Genomic DNA, 26,127 nt, shown 5'->3' with positions numbered 1-26,127 from the left:
TTCTCTCTCTTTAGCACCATGTGGACAGAACATCACAACTGAAGATGGCGCCATTGTGCCACTACCACCATGCAAAACTGGTGCTTGGATCGTCCCAGCAATCATGGCTTGCTACCTGCTCGTAGCCAATATTCTTCTGGTCAATCTCCTCATAGCTGTCTTCAAGTAAGACCCATCATGTGTCTTGGTTATGGTTATTTTTCATGTACTATGTTGACTAATTACAAAACCACTAAAAATGTACTAATGGTGCTTTTCCACAGCATGGTATCTACCCTACCCGACTAAATACACAATAACGCAAAACACAGACTAACAGGAACCATGGGCTTTGGAAACCACAGCAAGCATTGCTAAGTTAAAAGAGCTTAAATCACATATCAGTAAAGTTTTTTTCTCTCACTGGATTCTTTCATCCACCATCAATCCAAGAAAATTTGTACCTCTTCAAAAGATTATGGAGTAATTTTACAAGGTGTCATTGTGTGTCAGATAAAAACATGATTTCTGCTGTAGTTTGTGCTGGATGTCTGTATTTTTCGCTTTGCAAGGTTTACACGCCACAGTTTAGTCCCTATTCGGATTGCTACGAATGCCCACGAGGCTCCATAGCGTTACGGCTCATGGACTTGTACAATAAACTAAAGCCGTATGCATCGCAGTCAGGAGCTGCACTGACGGGGTTTAGTTGAAAAGTCGTGTGGATGCATTTTTTATCATCATAATTCTGTTCACTTCACTGACTGCTTCTTTCACAACTCACTCAATGGCGCACAGACTGTCAGTCTGTCTGTCTACATATTGTAATAAATAATAACCCAAACAGTGTTTCTCTAAATATTCTGGCTTTATTCTCTGAATCAGAATTATTCAGAGATTATTCTCAGAATTTTTAACTCTGAATCTTTTTTTTTTTCAATGCTGTGGCCCTAAAAGAGTCGTACATAGAACCACAAGTGAGCAAGTCCTAAAAAGATATAACTGGTTCCAGTTACCAGCTACAAAATCTGCCATTAGGCATGCAAAAAGTAGAGTACTTTAGGTAAAATGCAATGGCTAAGCACCATAATTCTGTCTACTAGCCTAGTCACTGTTGTAAAAAGTGTTTGCCCCCTTCATGGTTTTCCCCCCCATGTTTGTCACTCTTAAATGTTTCAGATCATCAAACAAATGTATATATTAGTCAAAGTTCAATTTCTAGCCACACACAGGTGTGGTTACTGCCACACTTGTTCTCAATCAAGAAATCACTTAAACAGGACCTGCATGAAGCTAGACATCATGCCAAGATCCAAAGAAATTCAGGAACAAATGAGAAAGAAAGTAAATGACACTTTTACTCTGAAAAAATGTTCTAAAGCTATTTCTAAAGTTTTGGGACTCCAGCAAAACACATTGCCATTATCCACAAACAGCGAAAACATGGATCAGTGGTGAATCTTCCCAGGAGTGGCCGGCCGAGCAAAATTACCCCAAGAGTGCAATTTTGCCAGAAAACATCTTGATGATTCCCAAGACTTTTGGGAAAATACTCTGTGGACAGAAGTTGAACTTTTTGGAAGGTGTGTGTCTCATTAAACCTGGTGTAAAAGTAACACCTCATTTCAGAAAAAGAACATCATACCTACAGTAAAACATGGTGGTTGTAGTGTGATGGTCTGGGGCTGTTTTTCCACTTCAGGACCTGGAAGATCTGTGATAAATGGAACCATGAATTCCGCTGTCTACCAAAAATTCTAAAGGAAAATGTCCGGCCATGTTTGTGACCTCAAGCTGAAAGAAACTTAGGTTCTGCAGCAGGACAATGATCCAAAACACACCAGTATGTCCACCTTATGGACTGATGAAAATGGCTGAAGAAAAACAAAGTGAATATTTGGAGCCTAGTCAAAGTCCAGACCTGAATCCTATTGAGATGCTGTGGCATTACCTCAAAAAGGCAGTCCATGCTCAAACCATCCAATGTGGCTGAATTACAACAATTCTGCAAAGATTAGCAGGTCAAAATTCCTCCACAGCGCTGTGAAAGACTCATTGCAAGTTACTGCAAATGCTTGTTTACAATTGTTGCTGCTAAGCGTGGCCCAACCAGTTATTAGGTTTAGGGGGCAAACACTTTTTCACACAGGGATATGTAGTTTTGGATTTTTTTTCCCCTTAATAATAAAAACCTTCATTTATATACTGCATTTTGTTGTCTTTGACTACTATTTAAATTTGTTTGATGATCTGAAACAGTAAAGAGTGACAAATATGCAAAAAAATAAGAAATCATGAAGGGGCAAACACTTTTTTATGGAGAGAGATTAGTCTCAAAATATTTTACAAATGTGTAAATGTTAATCCACAAATTAAACACAAGTCACAAATATGTTTCACTATTCACAAAATAATACATCCCAATTTGTGTCTCACAGTCTGCAATTTGTAAAAATACAGTTACATTCATAAATATATGTTTTAGGTTTTCATAGATATAATCACAATTTCGGGGCGGCACGGTGGTGCAGCAGGTAGTGTCGCAGTCACACAGCTCCAGAGACCTGGAGGTTGTGGGTTTGATTCCCGCTCCGGGTGACTGTCTGTGAGGAGTTGGTGTGTTCTCCCCGTGTCCGCGTGGGTTTCCTCCGGGTGCTCCGGTTTCCTCCCACAGTCCAAAAACACACATTGGTAGGTGGACTGGAGACTCAAAAGTGTCCGTGAATGTGTGTGTGTTGCCCTGTGAAGGACTGGCATCAGTCGGTCTGAAACAAATCACCCGCCTTACCAGTCCAATCTCAGAATTATGAAACTTTTAGTGTCCAAATATGGGATGTTTTTAACGTAATTTATTTGACAACTTGTCTGCAGCAAAATTAGGGAAGTTCCGCTGGACTTTAGCATCGTTAAATTTAGGGCACCTTCAAAAGTGTTCCACGGTGATCATCCACTCCTAACTATCTGTGATATTAAGCTGAATTCAGTGGTTTGGGTGGCATTTTGTTAGAAATTCCACATTAAATGTTGCGCAAATGCGTCTCCATTTAAGTTGGCCCCCACGTCCTAAAACAACAGTGCCTCCTAGCGGTGGCTTGTTCACCTGCTCTCCATATTTGTGGATCAGGCTGCATTTGTATATGGATCGGGTGAAATGCGAAAAGAAAATCTCAAAATCCAAAAACCCGCGAGAGGAAATGAACAAATGCACATCACGGAAAACACATGAGTGACTTGATCCACAAACGCAGATTCTACAATTTACAAATACATTTTAAATTCGAGACTTCGACTTTACAAATATTTGCAATGTAAATTTAAACAAATGTATTTATTTTCGCATAAAATTGTGATTGTGCCTTTGGATTGGCAAACCAGGGAGGTGGTTCCTATTTTCAAAAAAGGGGACCGGAGAAAGTGTGCCAGTTATCGTGGCATTACACTTCTCAGCCTCCCGGGGAAAGTCTATGCCAAGGTGCTGGAAAGGAGAATCCGTCCGATAGTCGAATCTAGGATTTTTGAGGAACAATGCGGATTTCTTCCAGGCCGTGGAACTATGGACCAACTCTTTACTTTTTCACAGATGATTGAGGGGGCGTGGGAATTTGCTATTCCACTCTACACATGCTTTGTGGATTTGGAGAAGGCATATGACCGTGTTCCCCGAGAGATTCTGTGGAAGGTGCTCCGGGAGTATGGGGTGCCAGGGTCGCTCCAGCGAGCTGTACGGTCCTTGTACTCTCAGAGTTTGAGTTGTGTTCGCATCCTTGGTAGTAAGTCAAGCTTGTTCAGTATGGGCATTGGACTCCATCAGGGCTGTGCCTTATCTCCACTCCTGTTCCTGATATTCATGGACAAGGTGGCGCGGCGTAGCCTGGGGCAGGAGGGCTTCCGTTGAGGAGCTCAGGAAGTGGCATCTCTGCTTTTGTTGTTCTTCTGGCTTCTTCGCACGGAGACCTCCAGCATTCACTTGAGCAGTTTGCAGCCGAGTGTGAAGCGGTCGGTATGCGGATCAGCACCTCCAAGTCTGAGGCCATGGTTATCTCCCGGAAACAGATGGCATGCTCCCTTCAGGTAAGGGGTGAGAACCTGCCCCAAGTGAAGGAGTTCAAGTATCTCGGGTTCTTGTTCACAAGTGATGGGAAGAGGGATAGTGAGATTGACCTTAGGATAGGTGCAGCGTCTGCAGTAATGCGGTCACTGTACCGCACCGTTGTGGTGAAGAGAGAGCTGAGCCATAAAGCAAAGCTCTCAATTTACCGGTCAATCTCAACCCCACTCTCACCTATGGTCATGAGCTCTGGGTAATGACCGAAAGAACAAGATCGCGGATACAAGCGGCCGAAATGAGCTTTCTCCGATGGTTTGCTGGGCGTACTCTCCGTGATCGGGTGAGGAGCTCAGTGACTAGAGAGGAGCTCGGAGTAGAGTTGCTGCTCCTTCGCGTTGAGAGAAGTCAGTTGAGGTGGTTTGGACATCTGATAAGGATGCCTCCTGGACGCCTCCCACTGGAGGTATACCAGGCACGTCCAACTGGAAGGAGGCCCCGGGGTAGACCCAGGACACGCTGGAGGGATTATATCTCCTGGCTGGGCCTGGGAACGCCTTGGGATCTCCAGGAGGAATTGGTGGATGTTGCGAGGGACAGAGACGTCTGGGCTTCTTTGCTCGCCCTGTTGCCACCGCGACCCTGAAATGGAAAAGCGGAAAAGAAGATGATGATGATGATAAAATTGTGATTATATCTATGAAAACCAAAAATGTATATTTATGAATGTGACTGTATTTGTACAAATTGCAGACTGTGAGACACAGATTGGGATGTATTCATTTGTGAACAATGAAACATATTTATGACTTTATTGTGTTTAATTTGTGGATTAACATTTATGCATTTGTAAAGTATTTTGAGACTAATCTCTCTCCATACTTTTTCACACCACTGTATATTTATAAATACAAGTAAACATTTGAGTACCTTTTACCTTGACTGTCAAGGAAAGCTGTGAAGTAAACAATGAAATTTTATCAGCACAAAATGGACACTTTTTCTTTTAGCCTGAGAAATAAGTCAGGTATATCACAAAAAAAAAAAGCCTTTAGATTATCTTCATCATCTGATTAACAATTGTCAAGCAATTTTTTCTTTCCATTGTAATGATGATTTGAAGGCAATTGCCACAGCTGTATGGCTGCAATTTTATACTGTTTTCTAAATGTTGCATTAACTATCTGCTTCCCCTCAAATTGGGAGTTTTCCAAAATTATCTCCACCTTCATGATATATAATCAAAAAATGTTTTACTCATATTATGCCTATAAATTACTCCCTAGAGACAAATCTGGCACCACGGTGGGAGGCAAGTACAGGTAAAACAGGTACATAGTGTCACTCTTGAATTGATCTAAGTGACACTGTAACCTCTGTTTGACAGCAACACATTTTTCGAGGTGAAGTCCATCTCCAACCAGGTCTGGAAGTTTCAGCGGTACCAACTGATCATGACCTTCCATGAGCGCCCTGTTCTTCCTCCTCCCCTCATCATCTTCAGTCATATGACCATGGTCCTGAAGCACCTGTGCTGTCGCTGGAGGAAGCACGACGATGATGAACGGGACTTTGGACTGAGTGAGTGTCCAGTGACATAACATCTTTATTCCAATCTACACCATCAACTAAATCAATTTGTTGGCTAATTATCAATATTTGTAAGAGTTTAGTCAAGAGTTATTCAAGGACACAGAGCACAGGAAAAACTAAACCATACAGTCTGCGGTTGCTCTGTCAATCCAGAATTTGCACAAAAACAAGATAAGATAGTGGGTAACTCAAAAGAAATGGATAAATATAAGATCAGGAAATTAAATCATTTTCATCATGTTGTCATCCAACAGAGCTCTTTATTACTGAAGATGAACTGAAAAAACTCCATGATTTTGAGGAGCAATGTATTGAAGAATACTTTCGAGAGAAAGATGATCGGTTTAATTCTTCCAATGATGAAAGGATCCGAGTGACATCTGAAAGGTATACAGATCTACAAAACTTACATAATGCATATTAGTATAACAATATTTAATTATTATTTTACCTATTAATAACAGATGAAGTGGGTAGGGTTGAGGCAGGGGTGAGGTCTCTTCCGGCCACCAGGGGGAGACCACGACTCGTGAGTGCTATATAAACCCCCGAGATCCAGTCACTCCGTCTTTGCTAAACTCTGAGCTAAGCTCTCTGTCTGTAATTTGGTATCTGAGGACTGAGAGCCTGTTGGCTACACCTTCTTTCTTTCTCTATGAGGGGTGCATGTGGATACACAGCCCTTCTCTCTCTCTCTCTCTCTCTCTCTCTCTCTCTCTCTCTCTCTCTCTCTCTCTCTCTCTTCTCTGTTCTTTGTCTCAAGACCCTTTATTCCTCAACAGATAAAAAAGGGGAAAGTTCTATTTATAAGAAACGTTCATCAAGCACTTAGTCACCTAGTTTTATTTTGGGAAGTTGAGTTTAGCTCTCCCCAGTTTATCGGTGTTGCCATCCTTCCCGTGGCGTTTTTGTCTTCCTTTTCCCACCATTTCACATGCTTAGTGTGGTGTCTTACTGTCTTGTTTTTTGTTTTATTTTTAACCCGTTTATTTTCTCTCAGTAGTGGTGCATTGTCTCACGTGTTGACGTCCTGGGTTTGAATCTCACTGTTTATCTGGATTTTTTGTAAATGTAACCTGTTCTGAGACCAAACTGTCTTGCACAAGGGCCAACCGCCATTACTGGGGGATAACTCACCAGTTAATTTTCTTTTATGCTACTGACCTGGGTTCGAGTCCTGCTCAGAGCAGGCCCCCATTTCAGAAGTGAAAAGATACAGAGCCTGAACATTTAACAGAGTTTTACCATGCAAAAACTGATACTTACCAGCTTATTAAAACCATGGTGCACATTTTTGTTTACAAGTACATTTATAGCATATTGCACAGCTGTAATACAAAATTCAAACATTCTCCCTCCTGTCGATTATCATTTTATGGTAACTGCTGCATGGCATTAAAACTGACAATTGTCATTTTATTTAAAAATTTACTTACAATATTCTACTTAATATTAAGTTCACAATCACTCACTCATTTTTAAATCCTCTTAACCAAAATTCACACACACTTTTGGATACAACATTATCACCAAAGAACAGAACAAATTGACATGCTTTTGCAGTGCTTTTTCCTTGAACTTTCCTTGGAACTCAATGTATGTAGTGACAAGTTCTTCTCATCTGACATTATTAAACTGCTAAATTTTTAGGTTATTTTTGTTGAATAATATGAAAATGGTAATTTTCAATATAACACAACAGTAAACATAAAATTACAAAGTCAGAGAATATTTGAACGTAGAATTACCATTAAATGTTACAATATAGATTTTCAAGCTTATCTGTATACCTATTATTTAAGGAAACAGCCAGTCTAAAGTTACACTCCTCTTTACAGTTTTAAATATTTTTTTCTGCAGTTTCAGGCTTTTATAAATTTCCATTTAATTTATTTTCATTGTCAGGGTGGAGAACATGGCCATGCGTCTAGAGGAGGTAAACGAGCGGGAGCACTTCATGAAGGCCTCCCTGCAAACTGTGGACATCAGGCTGGCCCAGATGGAGGAGCTGATTGGCCGAATGGCAGCTACACTTGAGAGGGTCACAGGCATGGACCGGGGCGAGACGAACAAGGTCCGCTCCAGGACATCTTCAGACTGCACTGACACCAACTATATCCTCCGGCAGAGCAGCTTCAACAGCCAGGAAGGAAATGCCTATCGGCTCCAAGAGTCTCTGGAGCAAGGTGGGGAGGAGTCTATTTCACCAACCTCACCCACAGCACTGGCTCCAAGAGCAAGGAGCCACTCATTCTATGTGGGACACTCATTCAGGGACAGGTGCGGGCCGGACCGTGCAGAGGGCTTCTTCAAGGAGCGCTCTTTGAGCCTGCACCGAGCTAATAGCTCACAGTCCGTAGCATCAGGAGCCGCCCCAAAAGATTGCAAACCTGCTCCTTTGAATACGCTATCAGTGCAACAACAGCACCGGCCTTCATCCTGCATAGACATCTATGTGTCAGCATCAGAGGAGGCACAGCCCACAGAAAGCTTCCTGGAGCCAATTAGGAGGGTTCCTCCACTCGCACGGGATTCCTCGCTTCATTCCGAGATCATGGAGGTGGTGATGTCTGGGGGGCGGGACTACAGCATGAGGGCAGGGGCAAGTGAAAGACAGACGGATGGCACAGTCTTGTTTGAGGACAGTGCCGCCGCTGACTTGTCTTTGTGCTCTGCACATCTGCTGCCAGACACCTTGCCCCCATGGGACATTGATCCATCCCCTCCACCCTCTGCAGGCATCCTGGAACGTTCCAAGAGCAGCCGCTTCTTGTCTGCCGCAGGGCCCCTGTTTCTAGATGAGCCACTGTTGGTGAAGTCCCACAGCATGATGTTTACACCACGCAGTTACTATGGAGGAATCGGGGTGCAGGTAAAGGCTGCCGAGTACACCAGCATCACAGACTGCATTGACACTCGCTGTGTCTCTACTCCATACCCAGCACCGGAGAGATCAGATTCTCCTGGGGGATCTTTCACCTTCGAGAAGCCCCAGGACCTAGGTGCCTCGCACCCAGAGCGAGATGCTGAGCTGAGCCATGCCGAGTCCGACCCTGAGGAGCCTGCTGAGGGTTCGGCCGATACTAGCAAACCATGCCCCAGCACAGGGGGAGGGAGCAGTGTGGGAGTGGATTTGGGCCTGGGCTTGGCTCTTGGCCCCTTTTGCTCTCCAATCTCCAGACTGGAGCGAGCCAACAGCTGCTCTTCTTCGGAGGACTCCCATTCAAATGTCTACGCCCGGAAGAGTTTCTCCATCAGCGAGCGTATGGACAAGGGTAGAGGAGCAGCCAGGAACCCATTCCAGAGGAGCAAATCTGGGGCCAGGCCTGAGGGCAAGACGGACACACTGTCCTTGAGGAAGCTGGCTAAGCCATCTGCATTTCAGAGCTTTGATGGCAGGCACAACTACACGTGATGATGGCAGAGGCTAAAGGATAGGGGCTACCGACGTCGTAGATCTTCTGTAGTATGTGTAGGATGGTGGAAGCGGCTCTAATTTGTTTGATGTCCAAGGGCCCCATCCATCAAACAGTTAGCACTGTTTTTGGGTGAATTTTGTGCTCTACATTGTAATGGTCATGGTTAGCAAATTAGCGCACTATGACACAGTAGTACAAATTGGGATCTCCTTCAAATAGATCATTGCCGTTTGGCTTAACAACTAGTTCCCAGCTACTTTGAACTGTAATGTTCATTCTTTCTGGTCCAGGTTGAAATAGAATAGGGAAGTATGTATTCATAATGACATGTGTTGAGAGGACTTGCAAAGCATTACCTGTGGAGAAAGAGGGTATTCCCATGACTTTCTAGGTTAGCAAGCCATGTTTCAAACAGGATGAACTCCTCTCTCTCTTTCTCTCTCTCTCTACTTTAATCGATTTTAATCCACCATGGGTATGTCACACTCGTTTGATTTTATTTTATTTTATTTTTATTATTATTTTTTTTACTAGCCATGTTTCAGTCACACTGACATATGTAGGAGTCATGATTTTTTAATCCAAATCAAGCAAAATCATAAAGGGAAATGTTTTTAAGAGTGAGACAGATGTGAGATGTTTGTTGTATATATAAAAAATATCACATCTTGGATTCGTTTGCTCTCGATCATTTAAGGCACACACATACACTCACCTGCAAATGCACATATATTTTCTCAGATGTTGAATGTAGATTAAAGCAAAGATTTTATCTTGAGTATATACAATACACTTAACCCTTGAAACACTTGCTTTTAGGCCCTTATAGGGTGAAACCAGTGCTATTCCAGCCTTTGTTTATAAGACTTGATATTCCATTTCTTCAGTGTTTCTCTTGGGCACATGTCTGAACCAGTCCATGGTCATGATCCTGAATCTGACTTGGCCTTCTGTTTGATTCTGCAGTCTTATTTAGGCCATTGCTAATCATGTTGTGATCTTACTTACTTTGTCATTTATGGAAGTGACCACTTGACGACAGCATGTTCTCAGCCAAAAAAAAAACAAAAGAGAATCAATTGATCACATTTCAGCAGCTTGTTTTGCTACAAAAAAAAGACTGATTATTTTTCTTCTCTTTTGTGTTTTTTCTTCACAGACAAGTTTATTTATGTAGACTTGCTATGCAAGAAGCCGGGACAGGAGTGGACAGGGGTGGTTTTTATGCACTTTAGAACAGGATTTGATTTCAGGTATGCACATTTCTAATCAAAACTTGCTAGCACACCATTTAAAGATGGCTGAGAGTTTGGAGTTGAGGTCGGTTCAGAACTTAATGAGCTGGCTGTTTGTGGTTTTCATTAAATGTAAGTAGACTAAAACAGCACCATTCATATATTTAAATCCCCCTGCACTTTTTTTTCATGTTTAATCATATATATATATACATTGTTATAACATGTAAACAAAGCCGTTTTGCTATTTTTTTTAAGAATTTTTTTTTAGATGTTTCTACAATTATTTTGGTTCATTTAGACAGATATGAAAAAAATAAGGCCCTGAATACGCTTTCTTTTAAAGAGGATCATCATTTTCATATTCATGATGCTCTTCCTTTCAAGGGTGGATTTGGTGATACCCTGAAAATTGTAATAGGCTAGTAGCACTCTAACTAAAAATGCTGAAGCAATACAAACACGAAAGGATTGTGAATTTGGATAGTCAGAAGTAAAGACTTTATGGTGGTTCTTAGGGACTTGTTTTTGTTGTCATGTTCCGCCTCCACCTTCATTACTTCTTTTGCCTTATTCATGTGCAATAGTGCAAAGAGATTTTAATATTGAATTATAAACATAAAGCCTCTATATTTGCAGGGATTAAGAAGTCATCCTGGGAGATCTGAAAAAAGCAGTTGGGAAATATATTAATATATTTAGATCACTGTGGTTTTTATTTGGTTTTAATAAAGTTATATGACTTATTAACTTTTGTTTCAGACGAAGCTACGCCCTCTTCATAAAACAAACAAAGCTGAGGCAAAAGCAAAAAAAAGCTTTAAAGTATGGATATATTTGTGTAGAAACCTCAATTCCAGAAAAGATAGGACACTGTGTGAAATGCTAAAAAACAAAAAAATCAATAAATTCTGTTTAATTACAAAAAAAGCAACTTTGTTATTTTACTTTATGAACCATATTTTTCTAAATTTGATTTCTGCAACACATTGCAATAAATTTAACAGAAGAATGCTTACCACCATTTTTCATCACTATTTCATTAATATTAAATAATCATTTGGGGAAGAGGATTATGATCCATTGCTGAAAGCTAAATTTGTGATTCTTCCATTAACCAAGGCTTCAGGTGCACAACTGTACTTGACATTTAAGGCATTTTCCCCTTGACCTTTTACACAAAGATTTTCAGGGTTCCCTGAAAATTTGATGGAATTGATGCAGATGTTTAAATACCTTAGCACCCTGCAACTATGTAATGCACTTAAATTGTTGGAATATTCACTGCCGAAGTGACAAAGTGGTGAGTTTTGACTGATCTTCATTCAACTCATCACTTTTAGGCCATTCAACAGGAAGCAGTTTTTATACCAAAGCATACATAAATCACCTGTTTAAGGTGCTTTTGGACAAAAGTGTTTGGTCTGAATTTAGATAGATAGATAGATAGATAGATAGATAGATAGATAGATACTTTATTGATCCCCAGGGGAAATTCAAGTTTCAATTCAATTCAATTTCAATTTGTCCTTGTCACAACTTTTTTGTCACAGGTGTCATGTCTAAGTAGATTTACATATAATTACATATTCTTTTAATTTGCATTTCACATACTTTCCAAACATTTTGGAACTGGGTATAAATACACACAAGTCTTCTACCATATTGATTTTTCTCTGATCACGGTTTCCCACTAAAAATAGTACAAATATTTATTTGCTCACATGAGATAAAAAAAAACACTAATGCAAAAATAAAATATAAAGCTAGAGTGCTGCTGTGGCATGATATTATATTTATACCATGACAACATCAATGGCAGCCCTCCTAATTCATTTAGTGTTTTTTGTTTGTTTGTTTTTTTAGACAAAATTTTTTAAAATTTAGATTTTTTTTGTGGTTTTGTTTGTTTGTTTTAAAAAGAGGAAAACCTGCTGTGAAAAGGCCACAAAAACATGAATCAGTCCAACTAATCACCAAGAAAACACAACCTGAAATTAGCATTCCCCAAAACAAGCTCTCTGAACACGCTACAATATGTTATTGGTTAATAACGTAATGGTATATGTTAATGACACTTGATATTATGACATGGTTGTTATTATATGTCAAGATTTTAGATATATATATATCTATCCTATTGTGTTTTCCTAAAGGCATCCCTTAAACTAGGTTCTTTGTTGGACTGGTTCCAGCATCAAAGGCTTAGTCCTCAGACCCCATTATTCAATGCTGACTGTATGCTCCCTGGGTGGTCTTCAAATTACTGTTTATCCAGCAATAGAACCTTAAAGTCAAGTCATAAAAGCCTTCATCTATTGTTTTTTTTTTTTTTGGGGAAAATGTCTCAGCAAGGCCAGAGCACACCCTAAAAATTTGCTTCCATAGTAAAGAGAATAGTTCTGTATATACCACTGAACACTAAATTAATGACTACATTAATGGCCCTTTAATAAAGCCTTGTTAAACCCTTCTTTTCTTAAATTAAAAACTCAATTTAAATTATTTTCCTCTATTGATACAAGTCATTAAAAATACTTTATGGATTCTTTAGGTTGAATATGGAAACATCAACACTTAGAGGACCATTGATGTGAGTGGAAGATTCTTTGCCAGGTTGATAACTTCAATCGAAAATGGTTCCACTGTCATTAGAAGTCAGACAGTTTTCCAGCTATCATGAAACCCTGGCCTTTCCCAAAAATACTTTGAAACAACACATTTATTTTTAGCATTTATGGTTATATACAGAACCCTTAAAGCATATTTTTAGGGTGTACCACAGATGAATTTTTTGCTGTTACTGTAGCCTTGGACTATTCCAGGCCTTGGGTTTCTGCAAACATACTTCAGACATTGCTGTAAAACATCTTTGAGTTTCACATAAAGAGTCAAGGGGAAGGTTCCTGTGCATCTGCTGAAATGAGATGGGGGGCAGAAGGACCTCCCTAGCATTGTGCCAAAAAAGCTTCATGTACAGTATTTTCTTAATATTTTTCCTAAACTGTAGCATACAGGTTTGTGAATTACACTTTCACTCTTAATTCCATACCATTTGGGTGCTCCCCTACAACCTTTTCCTTTTCTTTTTTTTTTTCTTTTCTTTTGTGAGCACTTGTATGCTAATGAGTCTGAGCACATGTTTTTTCTGCAATAATATTGTAGTTTTATCCGAAGGGGTCATAGTTGATTTTAGTGTTCTAAGATAAAAAGAGAAATAAAATAAAATAAATGCATGTCGTTCTTCCACAGGATGTGAAATGAATTGTGGGAAAGAGAGAGAACAGAGGGCGAGGGGCGATGCCTATCTTGTCCTCCCTCGCCACAGCCAGTCGAGTATTTGGATGCAAATACAAATATGTATTCTTTAATATTCCTCAATGTGAATAGGATGTTTGGCATGTATTATTAAATAAATGAATATTTAAGTGAAGTGGATGTGGGTTTTTTTTCTTAATTTAATTTTATTGTTTTTCATACAGGATACGACCTTCATTACACATTTGTTGTTTTTAAGACAGTAAACATTTTACTCTGTCGTAAATAAGTATTTATTAGTTTATTTATTTTTAATCACAGGGCATCACATACTCACACAAACACACTTATGGACAGTACTGAATAGCCGATTCAGATTCCAGTATGTGTTTTTGGACTGTGTGAAGCAATGGAGTACCCAGAGGAAACCCACACAGACATGAGAAAAACACACCAAACTCTGTACCCTGGTACTATATGATATTGACACTACTTGTTGTACCAGTGTTACGCAGTGTGTGTGTGTGTGTGTGATGCCCTGTGATGTCCTGGAGCCCTGTCAAGTGTATGTTTTTGCCTTGTGCCCAGTGGTACGCTCTGGATTATATGTACTAGATAAGCGGTTACAAAAAAAGTTTTTTTTTTTTAATGGTCTTTTCCTCCCTTTTAAATGTGCATTTAGTGTTTTTTATTTTAATGATATCCAATTGATATACTTCTCTTATTTAAATATATTTATTTTAGAAGGCATTTTTTGTCCATAAGAATACATCTAAATATATTTTGGTAAAATAGTTCATTGAAAAATAAATGTAATTATTAATTTATCTTAAATGATCTTAAGCTAAATTAAATATGACGAATATTAACATTAAAATAATGTAAATACGTTTACTTTTATTTTATAAGGCTAATGATTTATATATTATGGAAGTTAAAGAAATAATACAAAAAAAGCCGAAAAATTAATAAAAAACTTATAACTTATTACACCGTTTTATTTTTTAAATCCTCCTGTGTCAGGACTGTTAGTAGTTTCAAAAGTTGCTTCCGATTGGCCAATAGAGTTTCACTATGAAGAGCTAGCCAATCACAGGGAGGGATGCAGAATACTATCCAATCACAGTGCAGATGAGGTGGGGCTTTCTGGAATACTGGTGCGAATTAAAACATCGCTTCAGATCACACCTCATTTCACTGAAGGCGAACATTCTGTTCCACAAAAACAGTTTGTTCCCGCTCTGTCTTAATAATGACTGTCCAGAACACACCCACACTCCCTGCCTCGGAGACACAGCTGAAAAAAAAAGAAAAATTCTAATCTTTCTTGTTAAATGTTTACAACACATTAGCCTGTAGTTCACTGCTGAGAACTAGGAATTACTGTTAATATTAAATTTTAACAGAATACAGCAGATACGACTATAGGAGGCTAAAGCCACAGTTAAATAACAGTACAGTTCACTGATTGAAAATTAAACTCAAGCTCAAATAGAAATTGCCACAAAAAGTCCAATCGAGAATGCTTTGGTGCAGTGAACTTCATGAAGCATACTAATTTATTGAAAATAAATTATTTAAGTTACTTGGAATAACTGCATAATATTCCATCTGAAATTGAAGAAAAAATATTTTAAACAAACAGTTTGCGCAATTAAACAAACTGTGGGTGGCACGGTGGTGCAGCAGGTAGTGTCGCAGTCACACAGCTCCAGGGACCAGGAGGTTGTGGATTTGATTCCCGCTCCAGGTGACTGTCTGTGAGGAGTGTGGTGTGTTCTCCCTGTGTCTGCGTGGGTTTCCTCCGGGTGACTGTCTGTGAGGAGTGTGGTGTGTTCTCCCTCTGTCTGTGTGGGTTTCCTCCGAGTGACTGTCTGTGAGGAGTGTGGTGTGTTCTCTCTGTGTCTGCGTGGGTTTCCTCCGGGTGACTGTCTGTGAGGAGTGTGGTGTGTTCTCCCTGTGTCTGCGTGGGTTTCCTCCGGGTGACTGTCTGTGAGGAGTGTGGTGTGTTCTCCCTGTGTCTGCGTGGGTTTCCTCCGGGTGACTGTCTGTGAGGAGTGTGGTGTGTTCTCCCTGTGTCTGCGTGGGTTTCCTCCGGGTGACTGTCTGTGAGGAGTGTGGTGTGTTCTCCCTGTGTCTGCGTGGGTTTCCTCCGGGTGACTGTCTGTGAGGAGTGTGGTGTGTTCTCCCTGTGTCTGCGTGGGTTTCCTCCGGGTGACTGTCTGTGAGGAGTGTGGTGTGTTCTCCCTGTGTCTGCGTGGGTTTCCTCCGGGTGACTGTCTGAGGAGTGTGGTGTGTTCTCCCTGTGTCTGCATGGGTTTCCTCCGGGTGACTGTCTGTGAGGAGTGTCGTGTGTTCTCCCTGTGTCTGTGTGGGTTTCCTCCGGGTGCTCCGGTTTCCTCCCACAGTCCAAAAACACATGTTGGTAGGTGGATTGGCGACTCAAAAGTGTCCATTGGTGTGAGTGAATGTGTGAGTGTGTGTGTTGCCCTGAGAAAACAGAAAATGCACAACAAGGCAAATTTAAACATAAGCAGAAAATGATGATAAGCAGATGGATCCAGATATCCAACTTGTGTCAAAGTCTGAAAATTAGCACTTACATTGTTAGCACTTACGCTAACCTCCACAGAGCCAATGTTTTGTTTTCAAATTAACCTGAAAAACTATGAATATTCTGTATTATTAAATATATTCGTCCCAGTGTATAAGCAAATGGTTAACAAACTGCTAGTTACACTATTAGAATTAAAGATTGTGTCCATTTACACACTCAACATTAAAATAAACATGCTTCACTCTATTCTTAAATTTCATTTCATATAATCCAAAATCTATAGCAAACAATAAAACTATATATATATGTGTGTGTGTGTGTGAGGGAGAGAGAGAGCTGTTTGCGATTCAGTACCTTACTCGCTCTCTTTCAGTGTAAACTTCAATCTCAAAGACTCTTTTGCCTCAAAAATTTGTTGTGTATGTCAGTCACGCAGCACTGACACAGAGAATCATTGTCTACAACCATTAAAATGCAAGTTTGATACTTTTTTCTTCCTTTTTGCCAGCTTCTAATTCTAATTCTCTGTTCCACCTTAAATGAGTAGCAGTTACATCCTGTAGCCTGTTGCCCAGTCCTAAAGGGAGCATGCACAATCCAGCAGCCCAAAAGTGAACACAAGGACCACAAAGTTGTAGGGTGTCCCATTGTGGATTCTGGGGTTGCGGGTTCAAATCCTGCCTCGGGTCACAGTTTGTGAGGAGTTTGGGGTGTTTCCTGTTTCTGTGTGGGTTTCCTCCAGGTGCTCCTGTTTCCTGGGTATTTTCCTGCCTTGCACCCAATAATTTCGGTGGGCTCTGGACCCAACATATCCCTGAACAGGATCAAGTGCTTACAGGGAATAAATGAATTAACAAAAACTAAAATTAACTTTACTAACATTTTTGTGAGTATGACTGGAAGGGCATCACCATTTAAGCTGAAAAAGAAAGGAATACTCCATTTAAGGTGGACCGTTGCATTCCAATGTACAAGTTTACATAGGCTTCCTATTTATCGTTTGAGCAGAAACTACACTATTTATGGTGGGATGGATATTTGAATAGTAAGCAAACTTCAAGACCTTTATATCCTTTTTGTTAGCCTGAATAAAATGTAAGGATTACACCATGTAAAGTGGAATGGAAACTTTGAATAAGAAGGCCTTCTTGCTAGCAATTTGAGAGCATAATATTAACTGCTATCTGACATTTTTAAAATAGTGTTTAAGGTAATTAGGCTAAAACATTATTGTTGTTATTAGTGCTATTAATATCATTGTGTTTCACAACATTATCTGAGTAAATATCTGAAAAGCCTCGTGCGAGGAGTGGACTGTATGTTCCTTTCTTCGATGTAAATAATTTCTTTCCTAGAATCCTGTTCCAGTCTGAACTGAACTCGTGTCCGCTGATTACTCCGAAAAGAGTCGTATTACAGACGCTCTGATTGGGCCAGGTCACGCTACACTCGTTACCATTGGCTAGGCCCGCCTAAGCCTCGCTCTGATTTGTCGGTTTCCTCCTCCCAGCCCCGCCTCTCCTAGTTTCTCCTTCCATGCGGAAGTTGAAGGCAAACGTCTGAAACGGTGTTAAAGGGTCCATACCCTACATTTTTCTTGTATTTTTGTCAGTTATATATTTCCTGAGGGCTACTCTCTGACATGTTAATGTAGTAAAATGCACATCATTTTAACATCAACATTTGTGAGTGTGTCTTAAAAAAACTGTTGAACTGTGGAGATACAGGTAGGGCCCCCTGGGAGAAAGTGTGACCTATATATTGTATGAGGTACCTTTTTGGGAAATTTACCCCTGTATCGTACCGCTATATCTGCACAAGAATGATTAAAAGTAAAGTTAAGTAAACACACACACACACACACCAGCAAAAAACTAGCATTTCTCAACTAAATAAGCACATGTTTATGTTAGAAAACTACTGACTTTATTGTCCATTGTTTTTTGATTGTTTGTATTTGTTTTTTTTTTTATCCCCTGAAAATTTATGGGGACATTTTTTATAAATTGATTGGGTTTTGTGAACACTGTTCTGTTCTTATTGGCTATTGTTAAAATACTTCATGAGCAATAATATTTTATGTTAAAAAAGAACATTTGGAACATAGGGTTTTCCCTGTCATGGGCCATTTAACACTCCTGTTTAATGTGAACTTGTGATGAAACAGTCAAAAACATGCTAATGTTGCTAATAACTCATAAATGCCGGTGATGGGTAGCTTCAGAAGAATTTGAGTTGTTTTTTTTTATTTATTTATTTATTTATTTATTTATGTAGATTTAGATGTTTATTTTTTCTTCAATTTGACGTACACTACGTGTAGCAGTATTAGCCCATTTCTGAAAAGGTAGGTTTCTCCAGTGAAAATGTTTGCATTTTTTTTTCTTTTAAATAATACACATCGTTTACCTCTTCCCCCCTTTTTCCACACATATTTTACTTGTCCATGTACCCAACATGCGTCGGTAGGGATATTAATCACTGGTGAAAGGTGGCAGTTATATTCTATTTCATTGTACTTTCCAATGCACCCTCGTTCACTTGCCCTTAAATCCATCGCTATCTTAAAGGGGCACACCACTGAGTAGTCAAGATTGCTTCTTTATTGAAGGGTTAATATATAAACGAAGTTATTCATATTGGTTATGTGGTTATAAATGCATACCTGATGCATCATAGTTTCATGGTCAATGGGGAATAATCTATTGGTCTATTATTAAACAAAAAGACACATGCTAGTAGGCAAATTTGTGCCCAAAGAAAATGTTTCTTTTTATATTTACCTATATTTAATCAAGGGTTGTTTCATTTTCTCATGACTTGTTTGTTGAGGAGTTATTACCTGAAATATCTAGAAAGTAACATTTGGAATATAAAAGTAGTTTTGTTTTATTTAACAAAGTGTGTGTCTGACTTGTTCATGTATATTCAGAACCTATAAATAATGTTCTGCTTTATGTTTTCCCAATATGTTAACTTCATTAAATCTACAGTAATTCATAACATAAACAAACCATGTGTTTCGATCTGGTGCCCTACCTTTGGCCTACGACAGTGATGGCAGTTAGGTTAAGTGAATGAGGGCACAGCAGTAGTGGACTAAGACGCAGCCCCTCGGCTGTTTCCAGCAGTGGAACACATGTAGTGTAGTGGCCACGCCTCCTCGAGGCGAACGCGATTAGCCCACGACACTGTCAGTCTCTCGTTACCATGGTGATTCCTGGAAGCGACGAAGGCGACCAATCAGAGCGTGTGACACTGATGACTCCCCGGGATTCCGCGAAACTGATTCTGCTTTCACGAGAGGAGCGGCGGAGCACGGAAAGTTGACGCAGTTTCGGAGGCGGCAGTAGCGACGACGGGAGCCCAGAGTTTCTACACAATAACTAGAATAAAAAAAAACAATTTGAACGCGAGACTTCCCGTTATTGTGGAGATAGACTGCTACGGAACACGGCCTAAGACCACGACTTCAACCGGTCCCACGTTTTGGGTTTTTGTTTGGGGGGGGGGGGGGGGGACTCCTTCTGACAAACAAAGTGAACAAGGCAAAACAAAGGAAGGCTATTTGTTCTGAACGTTTCGTAACGCCGCTTGAAACGTTTTTGGAACGAAGAACAAAGAAAGCGCGCTTGTGATTATGACGGACGCTGGGTGCTCGTTGTCCGTTGCAGGGGGCGTGGTTAACCAGAGCGAGGAGAGCCGCGCGCTGCTGGTGGTGGCGGGGATCCTGCTCGAGCTCAGCGGCCGCGGCTGCGGCGCGACCACGGAGACGAGGCGCGTGCGCAGGAGCCAGGCGCGCGCTCCCGCTGAAAAAAGGCACAGGTGCCCGCACGCGGGCTGCGGGAAGGCGTACGGCAAGTCATCGCACCTGAAAACACACCTACGCGTGCATACAGGTAAGAAGAGGGAGTTGGGGGAAGGGCGGGGTCACTCAGTTCGGAAAGTGTCCTGTTTGTCTTTGAGGGCACGTGTTACAGGAACTGGTGCTATTGCTGAGAAAGGGGGTGAAGGTGGGGGAGGGGGTGTAACTGTGAACGGAGAGCGTGAGAGAGGGGAGGCGCAATGTGTCGTCACCAGAAGGGTGGCGGGGCTGGGCAAAAGCAACAACAACAGCACCACGTGCTCGTGCTTTCACGCCGAAGAGAAGTGAAACAGAGTTCTGACGTCATAATACTTTAACGTACAAGAATGCCCGGAACGTCACAAACGAAGGTTTGTGGTCCTTCGTAACGTCCTGTAGTTCTGAAAACCGTAGTTTACTGCGACACGCTTCTAGTTAGTGCGACCTCGTCACGCTTCTGTACACTCTGTGCCAGCCCCGCCCTTCTCCGTCTGTAAACACAAAGCACGTGCTTGTGTATATAACCGTTTAAGGTCACTTTATGCGCTACACTTTCGCTACACATAATCGTGTAGATTTACACAAGACCAACCTCTTATCTCACAGGTCTTTTTCTAACCATTTTCGTACCTCTGTTATCTGGATATCCTTCCTAGCGTTGACGTGGTACTGGGTGTGGTGCAAGTGTAATTTCCAGTTAAAGCAATCATTAAGTAAGATGAAATTAAGATCCGAGATTAGATGTAATATAATCAAGTGTGTCTGAAACTGTGTCCTATTCACTATGTAGTGCACTATTTTATGGCTTCTTCATTTAGTTCTGGTGTCCAATGTCAAACTGTCCTTCAACGTTCTTTTGTGTTGTTATGTTCTCTTGTTCTTGCTTTTTATCATATTCCACTACCTAGGTTACAGTCCAATACTCAAGATCACAGACATCAAGAATGATTAATTCACCCAGAATTATTCTTGATCAGAAGTTGTTCTTCTAAACAACACAAATACATTCTTGGGGTTTCAGCAGACTTAAACTGCATTCCATTCCACAGGACCCCTAAGAAGTGCCCTAATATTCCCTACACACCAATCACGTGATATAGAATAAGGGAGTTTGACTTTCAGAATTTCTTCATTGATTATGACCTGAAACATCATCATATTAAAGACAGCGCATCACATTGACAGTAGTCATGCACGGACAGATTATGGTACCTTTTGCCAGTTCTCATGGCCAAGAACTGCCTACTACTACTACAGGAAAACTAATTTGACTGACACGCAAAAAGGACCAATCACAAGTCTGCTATTTTTGATTGACAGGTAGGAGGCAATCTTTGATTCACTTCGGACCAGTAACAGAGCCAGTACACAATAATACACAGAAATGTGCATACGCGGAGGTACATATAGCCAATCAGAATGCAACAGGCAAAATCCTGACAGTGAGGCCAGTTTAACACACTGAAAGTATCAGACTCTCCATCTGCTTGTGGGTGGAGTGTCTGTGGCTGAGACTACATTGACAGCAAACATTGACCGCTTAATTTTTTAAAAATTAATTAATAACAAAACTACATAAGTGCAGCCGTGAATCATATTCAGTTTATAATATGGTAATAAATGTAATTTATTTGACATTCAACAGTGTGATGTTTACAATGAAACGCAATGACTGATGAATAAACTGAATGAACTTAACTGTCAACTGCCTGTGAGGTGATAAACCCTTGTTCACTACTCCCTACATCGTTTGGAGTTCCCTTCAAACGGAGCGTTTTCATTTTATGTGGTTTGGAATCTCACTTAAAATGTCTGAATTCACTGGGTAGCCCACTTTGCAGGGATCTGCAAAGATCCCTCCTGAATTCTGCACCCTGTAATAGTGAGGAGAACGTCTAGCTCAACTCTCACTTCAGATGTGAACAAACGCAGAGAGGTTAATTTTCATTCTTCCACTGGAATCTATGATTCTGAAAGGATGTGGAGCCAATGAAAAGCCCTATACTGAGAAAAGGAAATAGCCAAAAAAGAACATGACGCTAGAATACTGACCTGAATGAAAGGTTAATGGAGTTTAATTTCGGATTATAGGATCCTGAAATGCAAAAATAATGCAACCAACACCTATGACTGAAGTTTGTCAACAAGGGCCACATATATTTGTCTCTTACATTTGATTTCTCTGTGCTTCAATGTGGTTTCAGGTGAGCGACCGTTCCAGTGCACCTGGCCTAACTGTGCTAAGAAGTTTTCGCGCTCAGACGAGTTGACCCGACACTTTCGGACACACACCGGGGAAAAGCGCTTCTCCTGTCCACTCTGCAGTAAGTGTTTCATGAGGAGCGATCATCTGAACAAACATGCTCGGCGCCATGAGGGCTTCCACCCAGCCATGCTCCAAAACGTCCGGACACGGAGACGCCACTCCTCCACCTCTACCTCTTCTTCCGCTTCTGGAGACACAGACTTCACCAACAACATCTGATCCATCACTCATCACCCTCACTAAATGCCAGTTGTCTGCATCATACGGTTGTGTATAACAACTGGTCCGATTTTACTGCACCAGAAACAAACTATTTTGCACATATAATTACCTTCATGGACTTCACTCACACTATCATGAATTACAAACAACATCCCGTGCTGTCTGATCTACAACCACCTCCCTCACTGCATGATCTACATATAATCACACTTGCTGTGTGATCCGAGTCATCGCCCTATGCTGTTTTATCTACCAGTCACTGTTGGATGTCTGATCCAAACAAATCTTCCCTCTCGCTGACTGCCAAGTGTGTATGACAGGTATATCACAGGGTCTACGAAAAGTGCTCATACACGGTGACTAGTGCTAGTTTCAGCTAGTCATCTCAACTTCATTTCATCACTTAAACAAACTACAAAATTCCCTGCACAAATGAAAACCTACATGGACAGCAAATGTATGTCCAAATAGTTACTTGAATGTCAGCCATAATCATTCAATTGTAGCCCGTGCTGAGCCCAGCAGTGGCAACTCTTTAATTTTTCACCATGTTTTATCTTTACATTATTAGTACAATGACCTCCCATAAATGTCTGCATGGATCATACTGAAGCTAATAACTAAATAATCATTAACAAATAAGTAAATACATTTCATATTCATTCATCAAGATGCATTTCATACCCAATTATGGGATTTCAACTATCATAGAGCATAAACATAGGCAAAGTGGGAGCCTACGGGAGGTCATATATTTTGTGAGTTATATATGTTTTTGTGCTGTAATAATTTTAACTAAAATATCGTAATCATACCTTTTTTTTTTTAAACACGTTGAAAACTGGATGGAATTGTATGTTATTTGAATGTTACTTTGTAGGTGAATTCCACTGACTTCAGTATTTTATAATGCAATCATTATTCTTCTTTCAGAGTGATATGTAAATTTTTAAGTCAGAATTTTTCACAGTGGTGAGGATTTGAAGCAAACTTTAATGCGTTTTAAAAGCTCACACAAATTGTGTTATCGTGAAAATAGTAGGAACACACTATCTTATGCATAAGATATATTTTTACAATAGTTTTATGAAAAAGGTTTTATTGTAGAGGTGCATATAAGGCGTCATAGGGCAAAACAGTCCTCAAAGGGTACTTTGCCACAATTTGTATCGTTATACACATAACATACAAAAGCTCAGGAAAGACAAATATTTATTTGTGGCTTTGGATAGTGAAGAACGTGGCTTAAAATATTTGTGTTGGCACCCTTGGTAGGTTTCATGCTAAACCACTCTGAACTTCCTGTTTACATCTTAAATATTGAACTATGCTCAAATACTGTAGATTTTGTGGAAAAATCAGTGAAATTCCTATTTTAAGAGAATCAGGGACCTTGGATGGTTTCTTTATAGAAATATGACTGATAATGGAGCATGCATGCTCTCTTTAGCATAAAACAGCTTATCATTTAATAGAGACTACCTAAAGGACAACGGCAAATTTGCTATTCCAGTGATGTAGTGATTGTGGTACAGGTTTCAATGCATTAGCTGAGCTTCATGCGATGAAGCCGACGTTACAGCAACTAGTTCATATCACTGTTGATCCTTAAAATGGTCACTACCATTGTTTCTTCTTTGAATATATATATATATATATATATATATATTTTTTTTTTTCTTGTCCCTGGATATAATATGTGGCAAATGGCAATTGGGTGGTGGAACTGCAATGAGCATGAATGCCTTTGGGATGAGTTGGAGTACCTTTTGTGAATCAGAACTAATCATCAAATAAAAGACTGAATGCCATCAGATCCTCACAGAAACGTTCCAACATCTATCAAAAAGCCTTCCCAGAAGAGCAGAGGCTGTTATTGTAGGAAAGATGGACAAAGTCAGTATTAATACCCTGTATTTTAGAAGAAACTTTGGACAAGTATATGTCCAAACACTTTTGGCCATGTAGTGTATGCTTGGTTTATTCATTTTGAGCTAATTCTTTTTTTAAAGTGATGCATGTTTTGTATTTTTTTTTTCCCTACTTTTTTAATGATGAATGTATTGTTAGTCTGCAGCTCAGTAACCCACTTTGGTTTACTTGAAATATAAATCAATGCTGTGATTGATCTGTGTTTGAAACAGAAGCAGCCACCAGCATATAAATATCATAATCAGGGTTTTCATAGAACAATCTCAAAATTAAATGTGCCACAAGAAGTTTTCCGAGCAAGGGCCAGAGACCAGAGGGCAACACACATGAGATGCAGAATCACATTTCTTAGAAGTCCCTGAAGCTTCCAGTTCCAAAAATGACATTTTGTAAAATGCAATAAAAATGAATGTATGTGAATTGTTCATTCTCTTGAACATTTATTTAACTGACAAATATTCAGTGGCCAAATAAAATTTGAAATGATTCCTGCAACACATTAAAAACAAGTAGGGACAGGGGCAAAATAAAGAGCATAAAGTTTATAGAATATTGAAGTTACACCATTTACAAACATTCCACTAAAAGCAAGTGAATATAAATGTTATAGCAGGAGCATTAGCAAAATCTCAGTGTTCGCAATCAACGACGAGTTGTGGCCCACTTCATGAGGGAACTTTCAAAAAGTCAATGCAAGATTGCAAAGGACCACCATCTAGAGTGTATCATTTTGGGAAAACATGCAGGGAATCTGGAGAACTCTCAGTTTAGGGCTACAGCTTTTAGCAAACTGCTGTGGGATTACTGGGAAATACTGGGATTTACTGAGTTCAATAATTGCTCAAGGGAATAAACATATCACAAAAGAATATTTTATAATGTTTTACAAAATTTCCCAACAATTTTGGAAATTGGGTTGTATCTTGTGCCCACCTGATATCCAGTGATCATGAGATAGTATCTATTGTTGGACCTGGTGCCCTCTTGATAATGTGTGCACACCTAAAAGTAAAATCACGTCTTTTCAGAGGTCCTTTCTAAAATAATCCGTATTCAGGTTGTTGTCTTTCATGTTGATTTCTAATGTAAATAAAACATGATGTCATAAATACTGCCATTGTACGATGAATGGCAGCCTTTTAATGAATGTAGAACAAAATGAGCAAACCACTGAGGGATTGTGATACTGTACTTGCACAATTGCTACAGCCACGTGTAAACGTTTGACACCCACTGTTTTTATCCTTTTTCATTTTTTCCATGTGGGCATATGCAAATAAATAAGCAAAGAAAAATGTAATTTGGTTTTGTTCTGTAGGAGATGTGTCATCTGACCAGGGGTGACTAAGGGGTGACAAGTTGAGAACAATCACATACGTACATAGGAAAATCATTCAATAGCTAGACATTAATTTCAACCTATTATTTTCAACATACACAGTGTAACACATTTCCGTGGTCATTGAGAATGTTCAAATCAGGCTGAATTAAAATATAAAATGCTATAGGAGCATGTTCTCTTTTGCCTTCCTTTTTAACAAAATTGTTATTAATAATAGAGAGAAATAATATCAGAAGCCCTGTTTGGATTAGTTTTACATGAGGTGCGTGAGGTAAAGGTGTGGTTTGATCAGGGTGAAATTAACTCACAGGTGTTCTTGTAATCTCTTAATAATTACATTACCCAACATCCTTGTGTAGAACTAATCCTAACCCTGTTCAAAATAGGGCTAAAGTGTTGGTGGATCAAGTCCGTAATCTCTCAAACAATTTGAAA

General features: G+C 39.9%; 2 protein-coding genes across 6 annotated transcripts in view; both read left to right on the top strand.

The window, feature by feature from the left end:
• LOC136676308 (transient receptor potential cation channel subfamily M member 3-like) overlaps positions 1 to 10,453 on the top strand; it is a 245,408-nt gene extending 234,955 nt beyond the window's left edge. For all 5 annotated transcript variants that reach the window (XM_066653207.1, XM_066653205.1, XM_066653204.1 and 2 more), the window contains 4 exons: positions 15 to 165; positions 5,412 to 5,605; positions 5,872 to 6,004; positions 7,523 to 10,453. In XM_066653207.1, coding sequence (XP_066509304.1) covers positions 15 to 165; positions 5,412 to 5,605; positions 5,872 to 6,004; positions 7,523 to 9,032 — 1,988 coding nt within the window. In that variant the 3' untranslated portion in view covers positions 9,033 to 10,453. The remainder of the gene's footprint in view (positions 1 to 14; positions 166 to 5,411; positions 5,606 to 5,871; positions 6,005 to 7,522) is intronic.
• An 8,947-nt stretch (positions 10,454 to 19,400) lies between these two features.
• On the top strand, positions 19,401 to 25,768 carry LOC136676827 (Krueppel-like factor 9). Its single transcript, XM_066654075.1, has 2 exons — positions 19,401 to 19,985; positions 22,135 to 25,768. The coding sequence occupies exons 1-2, from the start codon at positions 19,727 to 19,729 to the stop codon at positions 22,413 to 22,415; spliced, it is 540 nt and encodes a 179-aa protein (XP_066510172.1). The 5' UTR covers positions 19,401 to 19,726; the 3' UTR covers positions 22,416 to 25,768.
• The last annotated feature ends 359 nt before the right edge of the window (positions 25,769 to 26,127 follow it).

The sequence above is a fragment of the Hoplias malabaricus genome, chromosome X2 (genome assembly GCF_029633855.1).
Source record: "Hoplias malabaricus isolate fHopMal1 chromosome X2, fHopMal1.hap1, whole genome shotgun sequence".
Classification (NCBI taxonomy): Eukaryota; Metazoa; Chordata; class Actinopteri; order Characiformes; family Erythrinidae; genus Hoplias; species Hoplias malabaricus.
This window is presented reverse-complemented; position numbering and strand designations above follow the sequence as displayed.

Excerpts from the sequence above, each read along its gene's own strand:
- LOC136676827 (XM_066654075.1), top strand. The coding sequence starts at position 19,727 with ATGACGGACGCTGGGTGCTCGTTGTCCGTTGCAGGGGGCGTGGTTAAC. Across the intron at positions 19,986-22,134 it reads ACACCTACGCGTGCATACAG|GTGAGCGACCGTTCCAGTGC; the intron begins GTAAGAAGAGGG and ends ATGTGGTTTCAG.